The sequence below is a fragment of the Corvus hawaiiensis genome, chromosome 3 (genome assembly GCF_020740725.1).
Source record: "Corvus hawaiiensis isolate bCorHaw1 chromosome 3, bCorHaw1.pri.cur, whole genome shotgun sequence".
Taxonomy (NCBI): Eukaryota; Metazoa; Chordata; class Aves; order Passeriformes; family Corvidae; genus Corvus; species Corvus hawaiiensis.
In genome coordinates this window covers 48,589,279-48,615,464 of record NC_063215.1, presented here as the reverse complement: position 1 = coordinate 48,615,464, position 26,186 = coordinate 48,589,279, and the positions used below count along the sequence as shown (strand labels likewise).

The window sequence follows — 26,186 nt, the reverse complement described above, 5'->3', positions numbered from 1 at the left end:
AATTATCATCAAGTCTTCTTCACTCCTTTTCCCCGAAAAGGTTGAAACAGAAAATCTTGCAAACTGTTGAGAGAAACCACAATTTGATCCTTACTTGCAGCATTAATCTGTTCAAAACAAACTAGTACTACAAGAAGCAGCAGGCCTAATCCTGAGGTGTGAGCCAAAAAGGGTTTTAGCTTGACAGGAACCTTTATATTCTTTTAAGCTAATGTGAACTGCATCTACTTTAAAAAAGCAGATCTTTAAATTAATTCACTTCAGATCCTTGAGGTTATGTTAGGTTAACTTCTATAATGGGCAATTTGGATTTCTAGCTGCTGGTTTTTTCTGATACAACAAGGTTATGTTCTGAGAAACATCTATTAGTGGGGAGGAAGTTTTACTGCAGATGTTTGTGATTCCAACTTAAGTTTCTCATCAAAACTTTAATGAAAATCAGCTGCTTGGATTAGCGCCACCAATCCCCAAACCTTTTAAATCATAGGAAGCTGAAGCAAATGGAAGCACAAGACACAGCAGATGGATAGTTGGAAATTTTCTCCATTTCAAGAAGATGTATAAAACACCCACCACAAAACACAGTTTAAACTCTACTGCAGTGAATTCCCACAAAGTTTTGGGCAAGTACCAGCAAAGTGCCCCAAAGCTTATTCAGGTCTGTGAAAACCAATAAAAGGCATTTTATGCCCGCTCTTATTCACAACATGGGAAGCAAGGAAGGAATTAAAAGTCCAGTTTTTCCAGGGGGCATGAGAAGAAATAAAAGAATTGCTCTCTGAAGGAAAACCTGGCCTGATTTAAACTGATAACAATTAGAGCTTCTAGTGCTCAAGAGCTGTGTAAAAGAGGCCTAGTTTCTGAGTAACATATAACCAGCCACTGATAATTTACAACTTGCTTCTGGACTTAGATTTCAAACACCAAAATATAGACACCCTTTGGGTTTTATATTTTAATTGGTCCTCTTGAATGTTTGGATCTGATCCCAGTCCATTTTCACACACCACCATGAGCTGGGGATGTTTGGGTTATGCACCCTAATGCAAGATTCAACAATTGCTGAATAGAATTATATACAAAGCTGTTAGAGTTCCAAAGTTTTTGAAATCTATTTCTTTGCCATTAAATGATCTCAAAGAGATTTTCCTAACTGTCAGTCAGGATACATAAAGTGTGTATTTGACAATGAAAACAGATTGACTAAAATGCAGTAAATAAGATCTGGCTTTGTGGTTCCTGTTTAGCTGTATTGTGTATTTCTTTATACAGTTATCTTGAAATAAACGCTTCATAAATACTAGAACCCTTTTTTTTTCTTTTATGACAAATCAGCAAGAAACAGTGCTAAACCCACAGCATTCAAGAGCCAAAGAATGAGAGAGGGCTGTGAAAAATATTTTAGAAATGACTATTCCAATTTTACAACACATTGTTCGTAAGAACAACTAAAATGTTATTGTTTAAGTCATGCCATATAGAAGCCAGGGTGTATGAGACAAACTGGCACACCTGAATGTTAGTTTGAAACATAATAATTACTGAACAAAAAGACTACCTGGATGAACAACTTCCAATAAGTTCTGCAAAAATAGACTTTTTAACTAAAACTGTAAGACTCAGAATCATTGTTTGACTCTGTCTACCCAACAAAAATGAAGAAAATTAGCTCATTCAGCCTTTGACCATTGCTGAATGGTGGAAAAGTAGCTACGTAGAACCAGCACCTAAACCAGATACTTTCTGAGCTGTGTAGCACCCTTTTACCACCCTACAATGCATCCTTTTACTCTTTTATGAAAGACCTTCTAAGTGCCAAGAGATTAGCAGAGTTTTCTGCCAAGGCTAATGCAAGGCCAGCATGTCCTAGGGTTTCCTACTGTGGTTTTCCACCTCTGAGCCTGGATGGTAGCCTATGGAGAGCTACAGAGGGCCTGCCATTCATTACTGCCTTAGGCTGTGCTTCCCACTCCTAGCTCCAGGGACCCTTCCTCAACAGCATTTTGTGGAAGCAAGCATTTGTCCAGATCCAGTATCCAAAAAAGAAAACAATAAAAAAAAAACCTGGCAGAACAAAATATAACATAGCCCTCCCTACCCTGGCTATTAAAGTCCTTCATGCCCCAGAAAGGCTAACACAGCCTTGAGGGTTGGCAAGGTCTCCAGAGCACGATTTCCTGGCAAAGTTCCATTCAGGGGGAGGTGGACAGGTATTGGAAGTCTAGACATGGTGTAAGGTCAGGGGGAATTTGCGTACCCTGCTCAGCCTATTGCAAGTTTGTGGTTTTCTGTTGCTCTCTCTTTCCAGTCAACGGCAAGGATAGTCTGAAGAGGTTCAACAGGGTCTCTAAGGCACCAGCTAATTACTTTTAAGTCAGCTGGAAACAGGCTGTTTGGTGATGGATTTCTGTGAGGGAGAAGAAAAGAAGTTGTTGGGTTTTTCTCTTGATGCATTGATTCTTCCCTCTCTTTGAGCCAAAAAATGTATTTTTTTCAATATTAGACTATGCCAATGATGAAAGAAGCCCAGAGGCATTGAGAGAAGAAGGCAGGTTACCCTTCTCCCCAGCCCTGGCATTTCCTCTCTCCTTTCAGAGCACAGCCTCTGCTCAGCTTCATCCTGAACATAAGGCAAGCAGTATAAAGTTAACCATGCTGAGCTGTCTTACTCTCTTCCCACACACTTGCAAAGTGCTCAGATGATCCAGGGGAAAAGCCCTTTTTCTGAGAGCTGCCCAGAAACACAGGATCTTCCCATCAGCCTTCCCCAGGAGCTGTCTGTCTTGTCCATAGTTGGGCCACCCTTGGGAGGCAGAGACAGATGAAAGCTCTCTCTCTTCGTCTTTCAAGACTTTCACATTGGCCTGGGTTTCTTTCTAACAGACTTTTAAATTGATGCTATGGCTATTGGCCAAGCAGATCACTGTTTTTCTCTGCTGTGATTCCAACATTTCAAAGAGCTGCAAAATCAAACCAGGAAACACTAGAAATCTGGAAGGGGGGAAAATAATGCTAAAGGAAAATCAAAAGAAGCTTGAGATTTACCCTCTCAGTCTTAACAGTGTTCCACAAACACAGTCGTACCTGCTTTAAAACCCACTTTTCTTTTTCATCCCTTGAAAATTTTTGTCTCTATCTGGAAATCTCTCAGGGAGTACTGTAGTTTGTTATTTGATTATGTCTCACTTATCTGAGAGACTCAATGACTTAGAATGTACATTTCATGTAAGTGGGGATTGGGTGGAGGGTGGTTAATGAGGAAACAATGTAGATTTATCCCTTTTCCTGTAAATTGAATACATTTGGCTTTTTTTTTTTTTTTTTGAAAGAGGAAAATTAACGAGCTACTCCTTCAACTGCATATTTTCTATTTCCAACAGTGAGCATGTGTAAGAGCAAGTTTTTCACTCAGTTGCAGTACTAATAAGTAAATTAGAGACTGGTATTAATCTCAGATTCTTAGCCAGCTTCCAGACAGCTAAAACACTTTAGCCCTCCCCATTTTTAGAGAAGAATGCCTTTTAAGCAGAGGCTTTGTCTTTCCCACTGTATATGGAAAAAATGACTGTGCAGTTCTATGGAGAATGCCTAGTTGAGATATGTTTATGTTGGATCCAACCCCATCTCTGTTGCTGAATGGCAGTTTGTTTTCCACTTGAACTGGGGAAGGGATAACAGTCTGGGAACTCTTTCAACACAGGAAATTTTTAAAAAATTTAATACAATTACTAAGTCAAGGTAATAGATAATGTTGTTGTTCTGCATAAAGCCATCTGGCTTTCAGCTATTTCTTGGTTTTGCGGGAGTCCCCATCAGCCTGTCACTGCTGCCGTGGAGGCATGCACAAGCCCACCCAAGGAATCAGAACACAGAGTAACAGTGGGCTGGGAAGAAGGTTCCTTGTAATTTTTTCCTGCACACCATGCCGGCTTTGCTTATTGGTTTGGAGGTTACCCATGTGCAATTATCCATATTCACTCTCTCTCCGACTGCTACCTCTACCATGCCATAGGGAGAAATAGGGGTAATGCTTTTTTCTGTGTCTTCCTGCCAGCCAGATTTTATCTAGAATTGTAGCAATTAATTTCAGTCTTGCTAGTTTTTGTTTTAGCAGTCCCTGAGCTTTGCGCCTAAAACCTTGAGAAGAAGGTTTCTACCAGCTTCATAATCTGTGCTTTTTTATCATCAAAAATAAACTTCTGTTTTGGAGGCTGATGAGTTGATAGCTCATCAGGTAATACATAAATAATCCCAGTTGTCATGGGTAAGTCAGAACATGAAGTTTGCAAGTTAAAAAGTTATGAAGTTAGTGTCTTGTCCTGTGTCCCTTAAGGCAATCACAACTTTTCCAGTAAATTCTGAGGAGAGCTCAACCCCTCTGTATATATAAACGATGGAGAACTTCTAGTGTTTAGTCGTTGCTTAACACAGCAGCAGTTGGAAAACAAGACTAAATTCAATCATCAGATACACTCTTCAGCAGCTGCAGACTGGCCAGACATGTTGTGCCTGGCTCCAGATCAGCCCTGTGCTCTCAGGTGGGACCATCACTGGGAATGCAGGCATAAAGGAACAATATTGAGATCCATACACAGGGAATGACAGAAACGACACTGGTAACAGAAAATAATACTTCATTTGTTTCATCACTTATTAAGCAGTTCGTTTACTGAAAAAGATTAGAGGTTCACAACCGGTGTCACTGCTTTATTTATCATTGTTTTGGTGTTTGAAGATTCAAATTACTGAGCTTCACAAAAACACACTGCTGCAGATTTAATGAGCATTTCATATCACTTATCTAGAACAGCTTATTATTACATTAATTTGCCCAGATCTATGGCAAATGCACTCACTGAGGTTTTTTAATCGAACCTATCTCAGCTTAGAATTTCATTCAAAAAATAAGAATATGCAAAAATATTGGAGGATTCCACTGAATGACTATTTAAGCAGGAAATAATTTGCTTTTACATTTGCAAATTAAATAACAAAACAGAAAGCTTGTTAGTGTGCAATTCGCATAATTACTTTAGTTTGCAGTCTCATTAAATGCAATTAGAACTGAGATACCTGTCAAGATAAGTGGATAAAAAAAGATTACCAGCATTGTTCCCAAATTTCTTCACCAACTTCTGGTTAATTTCTAATTTATAACATCAGTGGAACACTCAAAGTAATAAATATTTCACAGTTAACAATGTCAGAAATTTAGAAGAACAATATAGGGATTTAATGTACTACACCAGGGTGCTTATAATAAAACTATCATGAACATTGATTTGAAGACTAAACTAAAAAATGTGTTCCTCTCAGGAATGTTTACAGTTTGAAAAATAATTGAAATTGCAAATGGCTAATTTTCACGAGGTTTCTGCATTTGAACTGGTAAATACTACAGAGTAGCTTTTTGCATGCAGACAGTTGCCTAACAGCTGTAGTGTCCTATTAAATGGGTAATTAATTATCTAGCTATGATGTCACACACTGAATTACTTTCTCCAGTAATAATAGTTAGAATGTGACCTTTCTAGTTCAGAAGAATTTGATACTGTAGACCAGAGGTAATGAAGGCTTATAGAAATTATAAATAGAGCTTGGAGGCCTAGGGGAAGCTGGTGAGCAAGTCTGTTTGTTTTTAATTCTCTAGCTTGAAAGGCTTCAAAGCTCAGACAAATTTAGCAAAAATCAACAGAGAATAAATAAAATTGCAGAGCAGATGTTCACTTCTGCCTGCACATTGTGGAGTACCTCATGGTGGGGAGCAGAACTTCTGTCCATCTCTCTCTATGATTACTTTGATGGTAGAGTATGTCTGACTAACAGGTCAGTAATTAACTTCTGAGGGCCTCATTCTCCAAGAGGAAGACAAAGATCCTTCTGAAATGTCACTTCATAGGGGTTTATAGGTTCAAGTAAAAAGACAATCTTGAATTTATTACTCACTGTCTGGGAATTTAAAGTCCATTTATTTCTTCAAATGATAACTTAAGAGCGAAGGATGACAGCTCTGTGAAAGGGCACCACCAGGGAATTTTATTTTTTAAATTAGTTATAGTTTACCTCAGTGGTTTGAAGAACTCATAGAACTCTCCTCCTTAGCCAAGACTTGGTCTAGGAAGATACACATAGTAAATTAAGAGAGAATAGTAGGACAGATAAGGGGGAAGTTACCAGCAGAACGAATGTTCTTTGTACATTGAGTATGAGCTTCTGGTCTTAATTTGTTTTCTCAAGAAGATAAAAATGCTTTCATCATTGTATCTAACAAAAACAAATGCCACAGAATATATTTTTTAAAAACAACTTCTATATCAAATAGATTTTTCCATATTCATGCTTCCTTCCTTGTATGAAAAAAACGGATTTTCCTTAAATATCTTAAAAGCTCCCTTACAAAGTTAGTTTGAAGCTTTCATGGGAAATTTTATCATTGAACTGTAATTCTTTCTCTGGACATGCTTTGACTAATCCTTTTCATATATCTGGTATGCTTTGGCAGTAAATCTTTGCAGGTCACTCATAAAAGCTACCCTCAAATACAAGAGTGAGGTCTAACCCTAAGAAAGAATGGTGGGAAAAATGGGGAAGGCAGATATGTGCTGTGTACATATCAAATGTCTTCAAACCATGACTGTTTAGCTGAAAGACAAAATGTTCTTTCAGCACTGCATTAAGAAAAGTCTTGGGCCCAGAAACAGCTTTATATTCACTGCAGGCATCTGGAACAAGCAAAACACGACTACGCCATGTCTGGCCCCATGGGGATATTCAGTATCCCTGGTGGTTCTGACTAGTTCTCTTAAAAGACGTGAAGGTGTTGAGGAGTGTCCCTGCTGGGTACATTGGGTACATCTGGGACACTGGAATTACATTGTGTGCTCTGCCATGGATTACACTGCGTGCATTTGGATACAGTCACAGATAATCGGCTCTAGGTAGCCCTGCTTGGACCAGTCAACCTCCAGAGGTCCCTTTCAGCTTCAGCTATTCTGTGATTCTGAGTGGCTGTGGTCAGTATTCCATTTTACTGATCGAGAAACTGAGTGGAAGAGTAATGTTCATCATCACACAAGACATGAGCAGAAGAATGTATTTTCTTGAGTCCCAGTATCCTTACGAATATAATTAGAGATAGAGCAGCTTGTGCACAGAAACAAGGTGATGAGTTTCTTTGATGTTCAGCAAGAAGGAATATATTTGGTATGTTCATTTCAAACATTATAATGAAACTATTTCTGTGGAGGTGTTTGTAGATTAGAGGTAAAACATATGTAATAAAGTGGGTGAGTGGCTGGAACCAGGTGCAGGCATAGGCAGGGACAGCAAAGATAGGAGGAGTAGGAAGACTAATGGAAAGCAGAACAGGGAGAACACAAGCATGAGTAGAGAACAGGACAACAACAGAACGGCTGTGGGAGCCAGTGGGGGCAGGTGGAGATCCAAACCCCTCAGTGTAATGTTCAGTTGCTCCATTAATAGATACAGCCCAGGAGAAGCACCCAGGCCTCCCCCAAGAAGGGCCAATGAGCAATCATCTCATCTGGTTGGCATTTACTGTAAGACTGTTTCAATGACATTCAAGCCTCGTTGCCAACAAGAGAGACATATAATATAGACAAGACTAAAAGGTAACCTATAAATAAAAGCTAGAGTGAGCTATAAATACAAACTGAGAATCCATGGATTTGATCAATGTCTCTCAATATACAAATGGACTTAATGGAACACTCTGTGCAGCAAGCCCCTCATTGCTACAAGTACTCACTGTGCTTTTGAGGCAATTGTAACTGCAAAAATCTCTATCCATAGGAGTATTCTTTCTCCTTTGGCAAATTCAAATCCATACAAATTTTGGGAACACAAGGTCTAGAAGAAATTAAACAAATGATTAGCAGCTACATAGTTACTATTGTAAAAATGTGGCAGCAGTATGAATGACAGTCAGGACAGTATCAGAGCTGTCATCAAGTACTTGTATATAAAGAGGCCAAGGACGCCTTCTAGAAATATTTTCTCCCTTGTGTCTCAAAAAAACAGAACAAAACAAAGCAGAGAAAATTTAATTAGACAAACTCTACCCCAAGTCATACACTTCAGGATCCATCAGATCATAGAGTCGTGGAATGATAAGATTTGGAAGGGACCTTAAAGATCATGTAATCCCAGGCCCCCCTGCCATGGTTGGCATTGTTGGAGGAGCAAAAAAATCAGTGTTTCAATACAGCCATCTGTTATCTCAGCCATTTCAGCTGTTGAGAGGCAAAGACCACCCTCCCAAGCTTCCTTCATAGCAGGTATTATGTGAAAAAATGCACAGTTTTGCTTTGCATTTTTTGATTTCACTTTGCTGATGATCTTCAGAACAGTCCAGTGTTTGTGTGTCAAGCTGATGAAGATAAAAAGTGTGAAGAAGAGGAGCAATGCCAAATAATATTCAAAACAGAATGGTGGGCCTCCTCTTTTGGAAAATGGGAATCAGGAACTGTACGAAGGCATCTGGCAGCATCTGGTGCTGGGTTTAGTGATTTGTTATCTCCTAGTTAAGAAATGTGGCAAGTCAGCCTTTCATGGTTAGTTAGGCTGAATTAAAAAGATGGATTATCTGCTGATGCACATTGCTCAGATATTGTACACATACCTTTAAAATATGCACTGTCTCCTGGGCACACATAAAAACAGCATAGTTCTAACTTTAAATGCATCTCAAAATTTTCTTAACAGGGTTTCTCAGCCATACTCAATATTTGGTCCCAAAGCATTTTCAGCAAGAACTGGTGAGCCACTGAGTTCCTCATCCAAAAATGTGGAAAAGTCTAAGTGTGAAGAGCACCGGAACCCATTAATTAATAAACACCTTATCCATCTGGTAAACTCAGTCTCTGATGGGCTCAGAGCAGCTGCCTACACATTCAGAAAAGGGGGTGCAGGTTTTCCTCTCTGCTGACCCTATGCAGCAAGTGCAATTCATATGTTTTCTAGTGAACATGCAAGTCCATCCAGTCCTCTGGGATGAGTGCAAGAACCAGCATGGCTCAGTCAGCAGCAGGGCCCTGCAGAGCAAATATAGGTATACCCTTTTCCCCCACTTAACCCTTGTCCATCCCCTTGTACATGCACACTTCTAAACCCCCATGCAGTCAAAAGATACTCCTAAAAACTACACATATTGAATTCTCAACCCGAAATTTAACCTCCAGCAGTTAAGCACCTTTTCTGTGATCAATAAAGTGCATGTTGGCTGTGTAAGATGGCAAAGACCCCAGGAGACCCCAGGGCTCCTGAGTGTGCGGCACACCAGTAGAGGGGCTGACACCAAGCTGGAGTTGCACACAGTGTTTACTGTACAACTGCTGGATTTTATATTTTGGCAACAAATGGAGAGAGGTTTCTCCTGCAGGTCACCAAAGGCAGGGGGGTCAGGAGAGTGGGATGCAGTGTTATCACAGCTATTTTTGTTTGCATAAAGTTTCCCAGCAGGCTGAAGAAGAACTAAATCTTTGTGTCTATGCTTATGGATAACACGTCTTTGACCTGAGGAATTTGAAATGTCTGTTAGTTTGCTCCCAGGGAGCAAGAAGTAGTCAAATGACCATCAGTCTACAACTGGAAGTCAGGATTTTAAAAATCCATGTTTAAATTCACTGGAAGTCAATTATGTCCTGAGCTGAAAAGCAGATGTAAAAGTCACGTTGCTGTCCTCAGTACCTTTTGATGAACGAATTACCAGAAGTATATTTGTATATCTGTCCAAGGTAAAGAAGACAGTTTTGTAGTTAATGATTTCCAAACATGATAAGCTATAGATTTTGTGCCTGCCCACAGCGGTTTTAAGACAGGATGTTCATGGATTCAAATGCTTTGTTTATTTACATCCCAATTTGGTAAAGCAGTAGTTTTAGTGTGCCTTTTGGAAGGAAACAGAAGATGTCCTTAGAATGGGGTCATTCCTCTTTCTAGGCTTGATCTTTCCTGCATGTAGGGAGAGAATTGGTTGGGCCTGTCAGACATCAAGATTTCCTTTGTATGCATCCACTTTCTCTACCTGAACATACTGACTTGTGGAACATACTCTAAGGAGCCTTTGCACTTCTCCAAGGATACGGGGTCCAGCAGTTTGGCCAGATCTATGGCATAGCTATTGCAGCTTGGACACTTTTACAAGGCACAGCACATCTGACATGTGCAATAGGTTACATCTCACAGTCTTTGTTTACAGAGCTGGCACCTACACGAGAGCTACCCCTCCACGTCCCTCTGTGCAGTCAGGAGAGAGCAGCAGGCACAGCTGACCTAATTTAGATGCATTTCTGTATACAAGGAATCAAACCATACAGCGGGTGTCCAGCTGGCTTTTGGCCACATGGCGTCCCATGTAGAGCTCTCCATGTGGATGACTCCCAGCTTGCTGTGGTTTGGTCTTCCCACACAGGCAGTCCCGCCACGCAGCTGCCAAGGCCAGCTTGCCCTCACACCAGCACGGCCACAGCTGTGTTAGCTCAGCGCTGCACCTGGGGCACAGAGCTCCTCGGGGCTTCAGCCCGTGGACTCTCTCCAGGGCTCACACAGACATGCTGGGTGAGACCTGCTGAATGCTGCATGTTTGGCAAGATTTCTGTGAGCTCTTGGCTGGGGATTGAAAGTGAAGTCCCTATTATAGGTGATCAAAACCAGGAATCTCTTTGGAAGAGTCCTACCTATTCTGAGGGAGCCAGAGAAACTGAAATAACATCAAATGTGCAGTAAAGGACTGCTTTCTCAAACTTGTTTCTCTAATGTTCTTATTTCTAATAAAAATTACATAAATGAAAGTACTGGAAGATATTCAAGCAGGAAGATGTCTTTATTTTTAGGTAGGGCAATAGGCTATTTATCTCAAGTTGGCCTAAGCAAACAATCTTCAAAAATGCCTCAGAACTGTAGCTGCCAATTTCAAATACTGCTTATAAAGACAAATAAATAAAAGCAAGCATGCTTGGGTTGGGTTTGGAAATGTCTTCAAGGAGCAGAGGGCTGATGTTTCCATGGTAATGCTGTGCACTTCCAGCAGACTGGTCTCTGCTTTAGACACAAGGATTTTAAAATGGATGGAGGTGGTTTAGAGTATTCACTCATCTCTGTATGGCAAAAGATGTAGAGTTTCAGAGATTTGATATAATTTTGAGTCCCAAACTTCTGTTTGTCTAAACTGTTCCTTCCAGATGGATAAACATTACATATTGATGTGAAGTTGTCAAGAAGAGACATTGCTCCACTCAATTTGTTTGATATTTTCATCAATGCATTGAAAACTTGGACTTGAATTATCCATGTGTCCTACTTTTACAGGTATCTACGGCTGATATGATGCCTGCTATTTCAGAGGAGCAACATTTTTCTATTTTCTTTTCCCTGTGTTCTGAAGCAAAGCTCCATAATGTTAAAGTAGAGTTTATTTTCTTTTCTCCTTCTTCTTTTTCTTTCATTCCATAAGAGACAATGGGGACTTCTAAGGGTCCTACAGTTCCAAAAATGGTAATCAATCCATGTCAACTGATAAACATTATTATGCAAATAATTCACAATATGTGTCACAGTTCTCCATAAATGTTTTGATTGAGAGATAGCCTCTCAGGCCAGATTTCACACTTCTCAAGCTATGACTCCCTTAGGTTTATATCTTTTGACAATATTTTTACCACCTTTACAGAGCAGATCAGACTGCAGAAAAATGGAAACTAGAATGCACAAATATATCTTCAAAATTAAACTATAAGGCAAATTAACTTGCAGCACCATCAAGATAAAGCAGGTAAACAAACGGTGGTGTGTCAGCTTAACCAGAGATAGCTCCCTGTGTAGGTACTTGGCTAACACCAGGTGACAGGTGATGAGAATTAATTACATTCTCTTCCACTGAAGGCTAAAAGAACATGATCAGGAACAGTTTCTAAGACTTGAATAGCATACCATAAATTATGATAGAGTAATTTATCCAGCCTCTTGGCATAAGTAATGTGTGGAGACTGACAGAAACTAAGAAAATGTGCATTTTTGCCTCTTGCCATCAAACATCACCTTTCTACAAAAAATACGGGTGTTTGCGATATGGGATAGAACTTCTTTCTATTTTTTCAGATAGATTTGGGATGTTATGTTAATTAAGTGAATTTTCATTTCATCACAAGCCCATGGGTTTATCAGGTTCAGCTATGCCCAGACTGCATTCACTTTTACCTGAACAGACCTTTGAAGTGAGAATCTACTAAGTAATACCATAATGTTTGACCTTTGCCCCCGTGCCTGAACATCCATGTAGCTCCCTGAGGATCCTTCTCAGATCCAGAAGGAAGCACACCTTTGGACTCCCTCTCTAGCAGCAAAGACCATAACAGTGCTAGGAGCTACACACAAAGCTCTACTGGCACTAAACTTACCAGTGACCTGGCAGCTGATGTGCCATGACTACTGCTTTGAGTGCTGTTCCTCACACTCAGTTCCCCACGGGCACCAGCTGTTTCCTCTTTTACAATGGTCCTGGAGGAAAACACTGTCTTTCTCTTCTGGGTTTGTTTTGGACCAGATGTAATGGGATTGCTGGTCCAAGACTATAAATAGTATAATGGATGTCACAAAGGCTGAGATGTCCTAATGCAGATCATTTCACCCTGAATACACATGCTTTTGTGTACCCCTGAACTTGGGAGGAAACTCTGGAAATAACAAGCACTGGTGTGGATCCAAGGGAGCCTTTTATCTTGGAAGAAAATCTTTGTGTTTATATATTCACAAGAAAGTCACAAGTTCCAGTACTAACTAAAGCTACGTGCCATTCTTTCTCACCATTAGATGGGAGAGTCAATGGCTATGTCTGAAATACTGAATAAAGCAGTGTGGGGACCTCCTAGTCGAACAGGATAACCCAGCCTATCTCCATGTGCTGAAGCACTCTCTGTGTTAGCCCAGAGAAGGGCAGTCCTATACAAACTGCTTCTTGGCAGCACATCCTAACAGATGCCATGCCCTGAGCTGGGCCTGGTCATTGTGAGGAAAATTGCGGTCTGTCAAGGAGCCAAGACCAAGACCTGAAACTACACATTGCCTTTCTTCAGCTGGCCAATGAAGATGTGGCCACAGAGCAGTCTGTGTTACCAGCACAGCACTCTTCCTTTGATGAAAGCAAACCAGAAGAGGCAGGTTCACAGCAAACACCCACCCCAGCACTGCTGCACCACTCCTGCGAGCTGGCAGCAGGGAAGGAATGGGGATCTGGTTCTGCCCTCAGTTTGCAGACACAGATAGGGAACAGCTACAATGAAATTGGTGGAACTGATTGAACATAATATGGGAAAAAATTCATATTCTGTGTATGTGAATTGTCTTCCATCTTCAGGCCCATCTTGCACTCAGACTAGCAAAAAAGGTCTGAAGAAACAGAAAATTACTACAGGCTCCCCAGCACTTTCAGCATGCAGCTGGTTCTTGTTTTTAAGAAATGTAATCATTAAATCCAGATGCAGGGTGGGAGTGGGGGGAATAAATGCCCCATGGGTGCAAAGATTTTCAGGAGATCAGCAAGGCCAACATTTGATTGGACTTTTCAACTTGAACTGGAACAAAATTTGTCCCTTGGGGAAAAAAAAATCTAATAATTGTGAAGACATAATTGCTAATACAGACCTAACATTTTGGCCTTCTAATTGTCTTCACCATTCAGAAACAGACAGTGGACGGAAATGTTCCTCACTCAATTGCCTACATAACAATTTTGCAGGAAGGGTATTTCCATTTTGTTCCAGACCTTTTTCTGCTTTGTGTGCAACAATTTTGTGCTCCCAGAACATTCAGAAATTTGAATCCCTCAATTAGCTCAGCATTCTGACACTTCTTTTTATAAATATGATATTGGCTCAAGCTCTGGAACAACCAACCAATCGCTCCATTATCGCTAGTAGGGCAAGGAGCAACAAAAATATATCAGAATAATTGAGAATGCCTGAGAAAACTTCAGAGCCCAAAGGAAACAATCTGGATCCCATTTTCCCTTCATTCCCTCTTCCCTCATAGCACTGACTGTCAATACCTCATTTCTGGTTTACATTGATGCAACCCATGGTTTAAAGTAGTGTTTTAAAATAGCAGGCATCATCACCTTCCAAGCTTTTGGTGATTAATTGAATAACATAGAAGGGAAAAGTTGGAAAAAAACATACACATATGACTTCCCCACATCTCGTTTTGAAGAGGAGCTCTGACAATGAAAACAGAGGGACCCAGAATTGAGGCAGATCACTTGAGGAACTGAGAGGTGTGTCTGCTAATAATAGGAGGCAAACTGGTTCCCAGTGGACTTCAGCAAAGACTGTGCAGCCCTCACCCGTATGCTCAAACCAAGGATGTAGCACTGACCTGCACTAACTTGTGCACTAGCTGGGTAGCAGTAGCTGGGTGTGTGGACTAGATGAAAGCTCACTCACAGCTGCAGTGCAGGCGTACCATCAGTTGAAGTGTAAATGAGATTATCTTTATGACTGACTGAAGGATTTTCATAGACACCTTTACAAGAATTCCTACATTTCCATTGTCCATATTCACTATCATAAATGAAAAATTATTCTGCTTAGACCTGCAAAACCAATAAAGCTTTTGGGCAGACACTAAAGGAACACAGCTAGGACCACCCACCAGCTCTGAGGCATCAGAGAATATAACAAGCTTTAGATCTGTATGGGTGGAAAGGAATATTGCAAAGGCAGACATTGGGACAAGAATCTGTTTTCAATTTAGAAACTAACTGTCTCCCTTCCACAGTGTGTGGTGTAATCATTCAGCTGCAATCCTTAGTCTGGCAGGAGCCAGTCCTACCACTAAGACTAAACCATAAAGACTAAACAACTGAAAGAAACAAGCAGTACAAATAGACAGTATTTCTGCTGTCCCAAAGAGTCTGTGGTCTGAAGACTTTGCCTCCCAGGAGCTATTATCAAAGAAAGTGTTTCCAAAGCAAACCAGATAAAATTCTGCGCACAAGAATGGTAAAAGCAACTGAATTTTCCATTTATGTTCATCTCAACTTCTCAGAGTTCTCTGGGTTAAGGGTGGACTAATGATTCATTTCTAAACCTCATTTTTAAAGTTTGTTATTAGTCATCTCCTAAGATACACTGTCTTCTAAGTGAGCAGCTTGTCTGGCTGGTTAGAAGGACCTGCCAACACTTGGGAATGGAAGCTAACATGCAGATGAGACTCGGGATTGCTGGCTCTTGCTACCCAGTGCTCCACAGTGGTAGCTACAGCACCATGCAGGCATGTGAGTGCAGGTCCCAGGAAAGACAGGGCCATAGCATTGTGCCAGGGCTGGCTAGCCCCAGCCACCAGCAGGGACCTTTGACACTACTGCTCACAGGCCAGGTTCTGCGGCTAGGGAGGTATCGCTGTGCGGGTACTGTAGACCTGCTGCTCCTGCCATAGCTTACGCTGGGCATGAGAAGCTATGGGTACCACAGTGCAGAAAAAACCTTCATCCCTGATTTCAGGGCAACCAAGGAAAATAAGGAATAGGAAGATACAAAGGAAAGCTAATCCTGATTCGATCAGTGCAATACAATAATAAGCCTCTTAGCTCATACAAATGCAAGAAGACACACACCCTTCTGAGTCACTTGAACTTTACACTTTTCCCACTTTTTTCAAGGGTAGGTGACCTCAAGAGCCACAGCATACAAAAAGTGTTGTAGAGAGAGCCACAAAAAGTATTGCAGGAAATCTGGTGTACCTCAAGCTCTGACAGCCATCTCAGGGTTGCTGTTTGTAAATGATAGCAGAAACAGGGTGTGGCAAATAATTCTTGGAGAGCTAAATGACAAGCCAGTGTCTTCGCATCAGCTCTGCAATAGAATCCCAAGAGTTAGACAAGGGTAAGATATTTAGGATCCAAAAATTCATAAGTCTGCATGGATCTAACATAATACATGTGACACAAGGAGACTGGACAGGATGAGCAGGGTGACACAGATTAACAGAGTGACCACAGGTTGCTCCTGTGGTCAGCCTGTGCATGTCTCACCAGCTTTGCATAATGAGGGAGAAGATCCTCAATGAAGAACAAGAATTTATACATAACATATCACACAAAAACTATCCTCTTTAATTTTCTTTCTATTTTTCAGTCTTTGAAGGGCATCTTAATAGCTTTGTGTTTCTGATTCCTTATATTATTGCTGTAATTACTATTCAAAAGAAGATGATCCAGATATTTACAATTTCTCTTTAATTTTGGTAAGCTTTGGTAAGTTATCAAAATTACTAAACTATATACAACAGGCACAGCCACACATTTATTCAAAAGGGCATTGATCTTTGTAGGTATGTTTCTGTTTCCTGTAGGTTATTCATTCAAATCTCATCAAGGCTTTGATGTAAATTTTCTAAAGCTTTTCTTTTTTATTTTTTTCTTAAGTAAAAGCTATTCCTTTCCTATAAACACACCTTCTTTACCGAATAAGGATTATGATTTCTGGTTAACTCATCTTCTAGTACAACATGCAGTAAGAATCTGCCAGCTCCACGCCCATAGCTTGTCAGGGACAGGACGCAGGCAGGAATGCTGACAGCTTTAAGACTCTAAGGCAGAAAAGCAAGCACCAGGACAGAGAGTGAAAGAACAAGTTCAGCATTGTGTGTGTGGTCTGCCACGATGGGGTTATACAATGTGCTCTGAGGAGATCTGATGGTTGTAGTCTTGCTTTCCCCTCCTCTCACCAAACCCAATTCTCCAACTATATATGCATAGGAAATACTTTCTTTTTCATTTCAGGGATGCCAAGAAGGATTTTATCGTACCAGCTCAGGAAAATGCTCTCCTTGCAACTGTAATGGTAATGCAAACAGATGCCTTGATGGATCTGGAATCTGTGTGGTAAGGAATTCCTGTCTTCTCTGACTGTCTGACTTTTGACACCAATGCTCAGTTTCAATACACAGCAAAAGCAGTGCCTGTACCACAGGAGCTTTTTCCTGAAGAATGATCATAAGTAGGGCCAAGATCAATACATTAATGGATTACCCTGGCCAAAATTCATTCTCACTTAAATTATCTCTGCAGATTCAAAACTGCAGATTCAAAACACTTCCCTCATGCAGTATTTGTGAGAGTTAATATGCTGGGGAAAAACTTTAGTCCATCAGAAATATGGAAAGAGTTTTGTATACCTCTAGAGAAAAAAAATGTATAAATTCAAACACATTTCATTCTCCCCTTTATGAATAGAGTGCTGTGTATAATATAAACAATTTACAATGGTGAGTGACCCCTGTGAGAGTATATACATGTGTTATCCATAGCAATTCTGCTGCATGGCAGTTTCCTGCTGTGAAGGAACGACATGAGAAGGTTGAAATAATACACCAAGGGAAGAGTGTGTTGAATTCCAAGGTACTGTTACAATTTCCCATATGTTCAATCTGACTCAGAATCACCTCATACAGAAAGCTGTGTGGTAGTAATAGTCTTCAAACATTTGTAGCTCCAGAGCAAAAATCAATCCAGTAAAACTAATCCAAACTACTAGTGGGCAATCAGGACACTAATACACTAAAAAAATGATGGAAGTTAGTACTGTATTTAAACCACATAGCAAGAGCTAGGCACTAGTATACTCTTTGCAGGCTTGTAAAGCAGGAGTAGAGCCCAGAACCACTTGCTCTGCAATGTGTTACTTTTGACAAGTCATAAACCTTTGCCCTCAGTTTATCTCTTCATAAAATGGACTCATAATATTCACATACTTTGCATCATTGCAACCACTATCAAGTTTTCAGTTATGTGAATACATAAAGTCAAGTTCCATGGCATATTTCCTACCATTTTTATTTCTGTGGGAAGAAGACAGTGCAGCTGTTCAGAGCAGGAGCAATTAGTATGGCTTGGCCACTGTAAAGTGCTTAGAATTGGCTGGTTTCTGCAGAGCACATATTGACTTAGTCTTTAAAATCTAAATTTTCAAAAGTGGTTTTAGACCACCAGGCATTCCCAGCTATTCTATTTCACATACACAAGGCTTTTGCTCATGGGATGATTGTCCCCTTAGTGCCAAGTGACAATGATGCCAAAGGGAAACTTTTGATGGAAGACTTGGGACCAAGACAGAGAGCTTGTCAAATGTCTGCTTCTGATCACTCTGGTCATCAGAGAGCTTCTGGAGTAGACTATATGAGTTAGGAAGTGATTATATCCTCAGGTTACAAAGACAACAGAAGACCTGTTTCCTATCTTCTACAAAAATAAGGCTGAAATCAAGGGTTCAGGACAAACAAACAAACAAAAAAACCCAGAAAATTTACAGTATCAGGAAGAAATTATCTGGAAGTAAATGCGCATTCCTGACTGGGGTTTCTTCAGGATACTAAACTCTTGGAACCAGCTAGGTAGTAAGTAAAACTAAAAGCTAAACCCTAGTTTACTGTTTGGATTCAAATAGCTATTTGATAGCTTATCTGAAGGATTTAAAAAGCCATTAAGCTCAGGTCATTTACTTCTGTATAAAAAGGAACAGTGAAAAGGCTTAAGTGAAATAAAAGTGAAAGGTAGAGGGAAAGAGCAGAATGAAAGGGAGGTTTAAAGGTTTGATAGCATAAAACAGAACCAGAGATGCCCATGGGGGCAGCAGTAACAGGACCTTCCTGAAGATTTGGAAATTTCCAGAGAAGTTTGGAAGACTAATGAAATTGGTAAACAGCAAAATGTGACTGAGAAAGCAAGGGAGAAGAAAAGCTTAGAGAAAGAAAGATGGGACTTGAATTACAGCAGGAAGAAGCATGTCAAATGAATGAATTCATTCTGTTTAGGAAAAGGTGACTTGATGGTTGGTAATGTGACTTGTATTTGTATCAGCAGACAAAGGAGCCTTCCCTAAGGGCTGTTCTGGAGAAGGGCATGTGTGGGTTTGGCCAAAGCCTGATGGGGCAGAAATGAGTCAGTACCTCTAGAGCTGGGAGTTCCTGTGAAGAGATAAGACCACATGGTATGGAGAGCTCATCATTCTCTCTGTTCTCAAATTTTTAGGCAAACTACTCCAATAACTCTTGCAGTGGTAACCACCACACCTGATAGTAAGACAAGATTTTCTTCATTCAGTTACCTTTTAATGGGCTGTTAAAAATTAAACATGTATTTATCCCACATTATTACTGTTGTCATCCTCTATTTCCATGAGTATGAACTTGCTATCTCCCTGCTTCCAAGATGCAACAGCATTCTAAAGTTTTATCACTCATGGACTCTCCACCATAACCACACCTTACCTTAACCTTGAGCCATAGATACAGAATGTCTTTAGTAGAGGATCTTTAGAAGGACTGATCTTCCCCAAAGTTAAGGTTTTCTTTATCTGCATGTTTATCAACATAATGGAATGATTTAAACATTAAAAAAACCCATCACTTTTTAAAGTTAGCTCTGCTAACAATGCTGGAAGCAATAACATCAAAGTAATCATAACACTATGGTTGGTTGGTAGGTATTTTTTTATAGTAATAACTAAGCTGTTATTATATATATATATACCTGAATATATATATATATATATATAATATATATATATTATATATATATTATATATTATTATATTATATATATATTATATATATATTATATATATATTATATATATATTATATATATATTATATATATTATATTATTATATATTATATATTATTATATATATATAATATATATAATATATGTAATATACATTATATATATATTATATATATATATATAAAATATAATATATAATAATATAATATATATAATATATATATAATATATATATATACCTGAATATATATATATATATATATATACCTGAATAAATGGACAAGACAGTACAAAAAGGAAAAAGTACTCTGTTTCAGAAGGGATGAAATTAAAGGGTTGGGCCCCATATGATGCTCTGAGGCCATCACATTATGCAAATCCCTCAAATCAATTTGGCAAATGAAGTTCCCACAGCATACAAATTAATGAAATTTTCATTGGCCTGTGCCCGGAATTCAAAATCAAATAAAATTAAACCCTTTTTAATGATGCCTTAAGGTAGAGTGCTCGTATCTTTAATTTCTGCTGACATATATATCTTGAGGTTCTGTTTCAAAACTTCTCTCAGCTTATTCATAGAGTGCAAATCAAACCTACAAGTCATTAAAAGCTTATTGAATGACACAATCAATGAATCAACAATCTCTTTAGGTAACCAGACAGAAGAAATTATTGCAGACAGAGACTTTCTTGCATAGATGTCCTCATAAAACCAGTGCAGGAATCAGTCACGTAGTCCTGTAACTAAAACTGAGGACACACAGTCCATTTTGTTAGGATAGAAAATCACCCAAGTGTTAGAAGAAGAATAGCCAGCACAGCATAAGCTCTACTAGTGATATATTAAAAGAGAGATGTCAAATACTGCTTAGTTTCAAAGACACCATCTGGTGATGCATGCAAGGCTGGTAGGGGAAGAAACACCAATTCTTTGTGCTATCTTGGACTTTGGATTTTTAACATAATTTTCTCAGTTCTGGCTAAGAGAAGAAAATTAAGTCTCTTTTCAGGCTCTAGCTTTTGATTTTAGAAACATGCATATATGTGATATTAAGTGAGTAAAACTGCAAGAGCTTCAAGTGGTCATCTGCAGACCCAGGGAGGTACATTTGTCCTGCATAAAGCCCATCAGGTTTTGCTACTAGTAAGAGAGGAAGATATTAAGGGAATGTTTTGCCTCCTTCACCATCCCCCAGACTGCACCCCACCAGCAATCTACAGCTGACCTATTTCTTTAGAGCACCTCCACTGAGGGTAGGACAGCAGAAAATTCAGACATGGGAGTGGCCTTCAAATGACTGGTCATCAGAGGGGCTGTGATGGTCAGCTCTGGAAAGAGTAACTTATGGAGGTGAAACAGGTTTTCTAAAGCTGTCATATCCTGTGCAAGTAGTACAATTGTCAGGGCTTCACCATACTAAAAAATTTGATTGCACAGTCTAAGGAAGGAAGTTGCTTGAGGCGACTGCAATGTGCTATGACAATGACTCCAAATGAACACAACAAAATGGATTGAAATGTTGGAAGTTTTCAAAAAATACCAAGCTGTTTATCCAGGCAAAATTTTTGTTAGACTGAGTTATCAGTGCCCTACATGAGGTTTCTACTGTTAATGGAGATTAGATCTTCCTAGATGCATGAAAACACAGAACAGAAGAAGTGAGTCAGGAGGAAGCATTCTAGCAGAAGGTGAAGTGTAAATTTCTTGTTGTCTCCCTAAAAATCTCTAAGTGGTTTGTTATGATTTCAGTCCCATATATTTGATCAGTCTTTATATAGGGCATCCAAATACCCATAAGTAAATAAATAAATAAATAAATGTGACCGTTTTGGAAAAGAAAGACCAAATGATCCTTTCCCGCCTTTTATGGAATTTTTTTACAATAGAGCATATTGTTGTGGAAGTGATTTGTGTTTAAGCATTTGGGTTTACAGCTGAGTGGAAAGGTTGGAACAGATTTGGCAGTTTTGCCCAAGAGGATAATATGTTCCACATGGTTGCCAAGGCTGTTTTGGAGAGCTGCCAGTGGATCTACAACCATCCATCAAGCACGAACAAAAAGCAGTAGGGAGCTAGCAAAACTCCCCAGCTCATTAGGTACTTTTGCCTACACAAGGAGCCTTGCTGCTTATAGCTCACTGCTTCTTTCTGCAAAGATGGGCTACAGATATCTAAACAGCACTGGTGATATAAGTTTGAAAATCTAGCCAGAACTGCAACAATCTCATGCTAAAATGCACCCTTTCTCTTCTCCAGAGCATTTTAGAATGCAGAAGTTGACAAAAGCATTAGTATTAGTCAACTCATTTTCTCAGGTATAGCTATTTCCCTCCCTCTTAGCTATGTTTAAACTTAGTATTTGTTGTCCTATCCAGCTCACTGTTGAAAACATGCACCAGTGACCCCCAACACTTTGTTTCCACTCCTGCACAGCCATGTAGGAGGCACAGAGGAAGTCAGGCCAGGACTGTAGGAAGGGGCTGCTGCTGCTCTCCCACCTGCTCAGCCACATTTGTCACAGCTAGCTGCCACAAGTGATGGGTTGAGAAACTAGCAGGCCAGGTGCATTTGGCAAGGCATCAGCTCCCACTGTACTCATACAGGACAAGGTCCACAAATCAAAACTTTGACATAGATAGAGGGGGTATTTTGACCCAAACCACACCAGGAAATTAGTTTTGTACCTATCCTCTTTTTTTTTTTTTTACTTAGACCAGTGTTTTTACTTCAGTAAAAATTGCACAATACTTTGTACTTACTTTAAGTGCTTCATCTCCTCCTTCCATATGAAATTCTAAAAACTAACACTGCATCTCACAATGGCTGGAGAGACAAAGCTTGAAATCCTAAACCTCACAGACGGAAAAGATAAAACATGTACAACTCTTGGCTTTCAAGTCATTATGCTGCACTCTTTTTTTTATTATTATTTTGGTATAGCAACATATTCTGGTGTGCTGGCATGCGCAATGCTATGCAGCTCTGTAACCTCAGATATGAGAGCATATGTGAGGGGATGTCTAAATCTACCTCCAAATACAGACTGCACAGCAATGTAAACCACCTGCATCTATTTATTTTTCCTGGTGCAATCTTCTGCATTAACAATTGTTAAAAGACTGTCTCTCAGAAGGACAAGTAATAAGGGAGAAAAAAGGTAAACAAACCGACAATTCCTGATATATTGTAACAATGACTGTTTTCATCTCCAAAGTAATAAGATCATCAAGGTTTGAGGACACTTCCAGATTTCACAGGCAATATTTAAGACCCTGTTCTTTTGGGAGGTTTTATTTGTGGTTTTAGGGCGGATTTGTTGATATACTGACTTCAGGAGAGGCAGGGCTAAGTATTAACTTTTGATTGCCCCTGGAGTGGATGGTATGGAGACACTGGTCTAACTGGTGCTCTGCACCACTCTGTGGCAGGTCCTGTCTTTCTTTATGTTTAGAGGGTACACAGAAAACCAGTCTGCTACCTGTTTCCTATGGAGAAGGTCCAGACCACCTAAATTGCACTTTGTTATCCCTCAGAAGAAATAACTTCCCTAAAACTGCAAAAATGGCAGATTTAATGAAGCTGGTGCCTTTGAAGACCATTTGAATGAGCTCTTCTCTTGCGAGTTCAGGTTCTTAAATGAAGGTGGGGTAGATTCCCACCTCAGTTTTTCAGTTATTTTAATTTACACAAGCATGTTTGTCTTGTGGTGGGAAACTTGTACTAGTATTATTGCCTGAAGAGAATAAACAAGCTTTTCACTATTATTTGTGCACAAGTGTATCTGTTGAAAAGAACTGCATCACTGTGTTCTCAGAACAGTGGTTCCAGCTTTACTTTCCCATCAAATATGTCTAGGAGCTCAGTGCTGACAATCATTTCCAAGTAACACCCCACACTCCTCCACAGCACCATTTCATGTTCTTTTCATGTGTGCACAGATAGTTACAGTAAGAGCCAGGTAGAAATGCTCACACAGATTGTTGGCCTCAGTGAGACTAGAGTAGTAAGACCAGCTAAGACATTTTCTTACACCGGCAAATACAATCCAGCCACTCGGTCATCAGACGAGCCGCTGCTGGATGAATGATTACACGCTGTAGATCCATACAGAAGCTTTTAGAAGCCAGGCTGCTATTGATGATCCACTGAAAATTATCCACTGAGAAGCAAAACACTTTTCTCAAACTACCACGCCAGTGTCACCCAGTGCTGGGAATCACCCATGAGCTGCAGAAAGGATGTTTTTCCTGCCTTCAGATATGTCTCTTGGGCTTAATGCACTCAGCAGTTTACTTGGAGATGCAAAATAATGGAACATAAAATATAAGGACACTTTTTCTATCACTGTAAAAATATGGTTCTAAATACCCACAGAAGTTCTGTCTTGCTAAATAAGATAAAGTTACTTTTATATAATCACTAACCAGAGAAAAACTACAAAGTGCTCTCAGTTAATGGGGTAGCTGGGTAAAAGAGCCCTTTTTCACTTCTGTTCAGTTTAGAAGATGAAAAACTGTAGATTTGAGAAGCAACATTTGCTGTCCGGCTCTGTTCATTGCAATAGTATTTGAGCTTTGGAAACCAGCAGCAGATTGACTCTCTTAATACCCATGTGTTGTTTGGAGAGCTGAGGACAAACAAGGTGAAGTGAACTGATCAAACACAGTGCAGGCTACAATCAAACAGAGCCCATCCAAGACCTCTGCCAGTGCTTCAGACACAGGGTGGCTCAGTGTCTGAGCACTCAGTGCCCACGGTCTCATGTCTCACTGGTGGTACATTAACATCACTTTTTCAGTGGATAATGACAAATGTAAAATATTTTTTAAACTGTATTAGCCTTCCATTAGCCTTCTGGCTCTCACCACATGCGCTGTGATCAGTGCACTTCTTTCCCCCTCCTCCTTCTCCTCCTTCTCTTCCTCATATTCAAACTTCCTCCCAGTACTCTCTCATTTTAGAGGCTCTTAGTTAAAATAACCCTCCGGTTTTCCATATACTAAGTATTTTATCCCTTACAGCAAATATGACTAAGAAAAAACACCTTTAGCTCTAAAACTATTGATGGCTAATCTATTTAAAGACCTATGAAATAAAAATTGGGGTTTTTTCCTTTTTCTCATCTCGTTCTACTTGCTGTAGAGTTCTCTGGCCAAATGACAGCCTTGTACAAAGAAATAATTTCTGTGCAACGGGTTCTCTCTGACTATAAAGCATGCAGCAAGACAAGCAAAGTTTTCTAGAATCAAAAAGGATCTGAGCTAAAATAATGAGTCCTAATGGGGGAGCCTTTAAGGAATTCAAAGAAGAAATATTGATTTAAAAAAATCAGATATGTTTTTACAAGCAAAACCAAAAACATCAATGTTGCCAGGACAAAATTCTGCTGCTAAATAGAAGTCACAACACTTGGATACAAAACTAATTTAGGAATGCTTGTGTAAGTGAAGCTTGACTATTTATTTTCATTATGTCTTCCCTAATCTCATTCCTCTCATACTCTTTTCTTCAAAGAACGCACCATGACTGGAGAAGAGAGCGAGTTTCAAATCTGCAGGGGCTGCCACAGGTGGAAAATTGATTAGCTGAGCTCACCCATCCCCACTCCAGCACTGCTGAGGAATTTCCAGCCACAGAGACACCAAGGCGCCCTCACCCCAGGCTAGGGAGCTCCCTCCCATTTTGAGCACTCCTGAAATCCTACACACAGCTCTCCTGTCGGTTCCTAGCTCCTGGGCCAGGTAGCAGAAGAGGTCCCATGCAGGGCCTGACTGAACATCTCTGCAGCCCATGTATGATCTCCAGCAGAGGCAATGGGAGGTCCAGGCTACAAGGGCACCCAGACTGGCCCATTTCTGAAGTCTCTGCTTCATACTCCACCATCACCCACAACTGCTCTATTAGAGTATGTCACAGGGTACATACCTCCTGAGTCCCTGGAATATCCATTTATAAATCTGTTGCTCATTAATTCGTCTAAGGAACCCCTTTCTAACCCTGCAAGTACACTTGCCTCCTGGCAACAAGTAGCAGAAGACTATGCTCAGTGTAGGGAAGTACCTCTTGAAGTCAGTGCCCCTCAGTTCTTGTATTACAGCATTTGGGTGAACTATTGTATTGCATTCAGCTTAGTCACAAACTTTCGAATTATTCATAACCCAAACACACCTCCTGCCTTTCTGTCTAAGCTGAGCAGCCCTACATTTTCTGTTTCTGTAAGACACTGGTGAATACTGAACAAAACTCATATCAGCACCAAGGCTTAGGTGTTCCGAATAGTGACTCTTCCCACTCCGAAAAGTTACTGTTATATCCTACCCTTAACTTCCTACCCTTTATCAGTTTTCAGTTTGCAAAAGAAAACTTTTTCAAGTTTCCTTTCAACTTAGTTGGTTTTTCGTGGAAGGCCAGATAGGTAATATCCTCTGGTTCCGCTTCATACCCTTCCTATTTGCACCATTATGCAGCAGTGAAGCAGGAGTTCCTGAATCAGATGCTTATTCATGTACTCAGAGATCCTTATTTATTACAGACACTGTCATCTTCCCAGGCATGGAAATCACATCTGTCAGTCTGCAGTTTCCATGGTCCATGCTTTTAGCTCAGAA

General features: G+C 40.0%; 1 protein-coding gene across 2 annotated transcripts in view; it reads left to right on the top strand.

The window, feature by feature from the left end:
- Positions 1-26,186, top strand: part of LAMA4 (laminin subunit alpha 4) — a 102,747-nt gene that overhangs the window by 5,582 nt on the left and 70,979 nt on the right. For both annotated transcript variants that reach the window (XM_048296656.1, XM_048296655.1), the window contains exon 2: positions 16,796-16,897. In XM_048296656.1, coding sequence (XP_048152613.1) covers positions 16,796-16,897 — 102 coding nt within the window. The remainder of the gene's footprint in view (positions 1-16,795; positions 16,898-26,186) is intronic.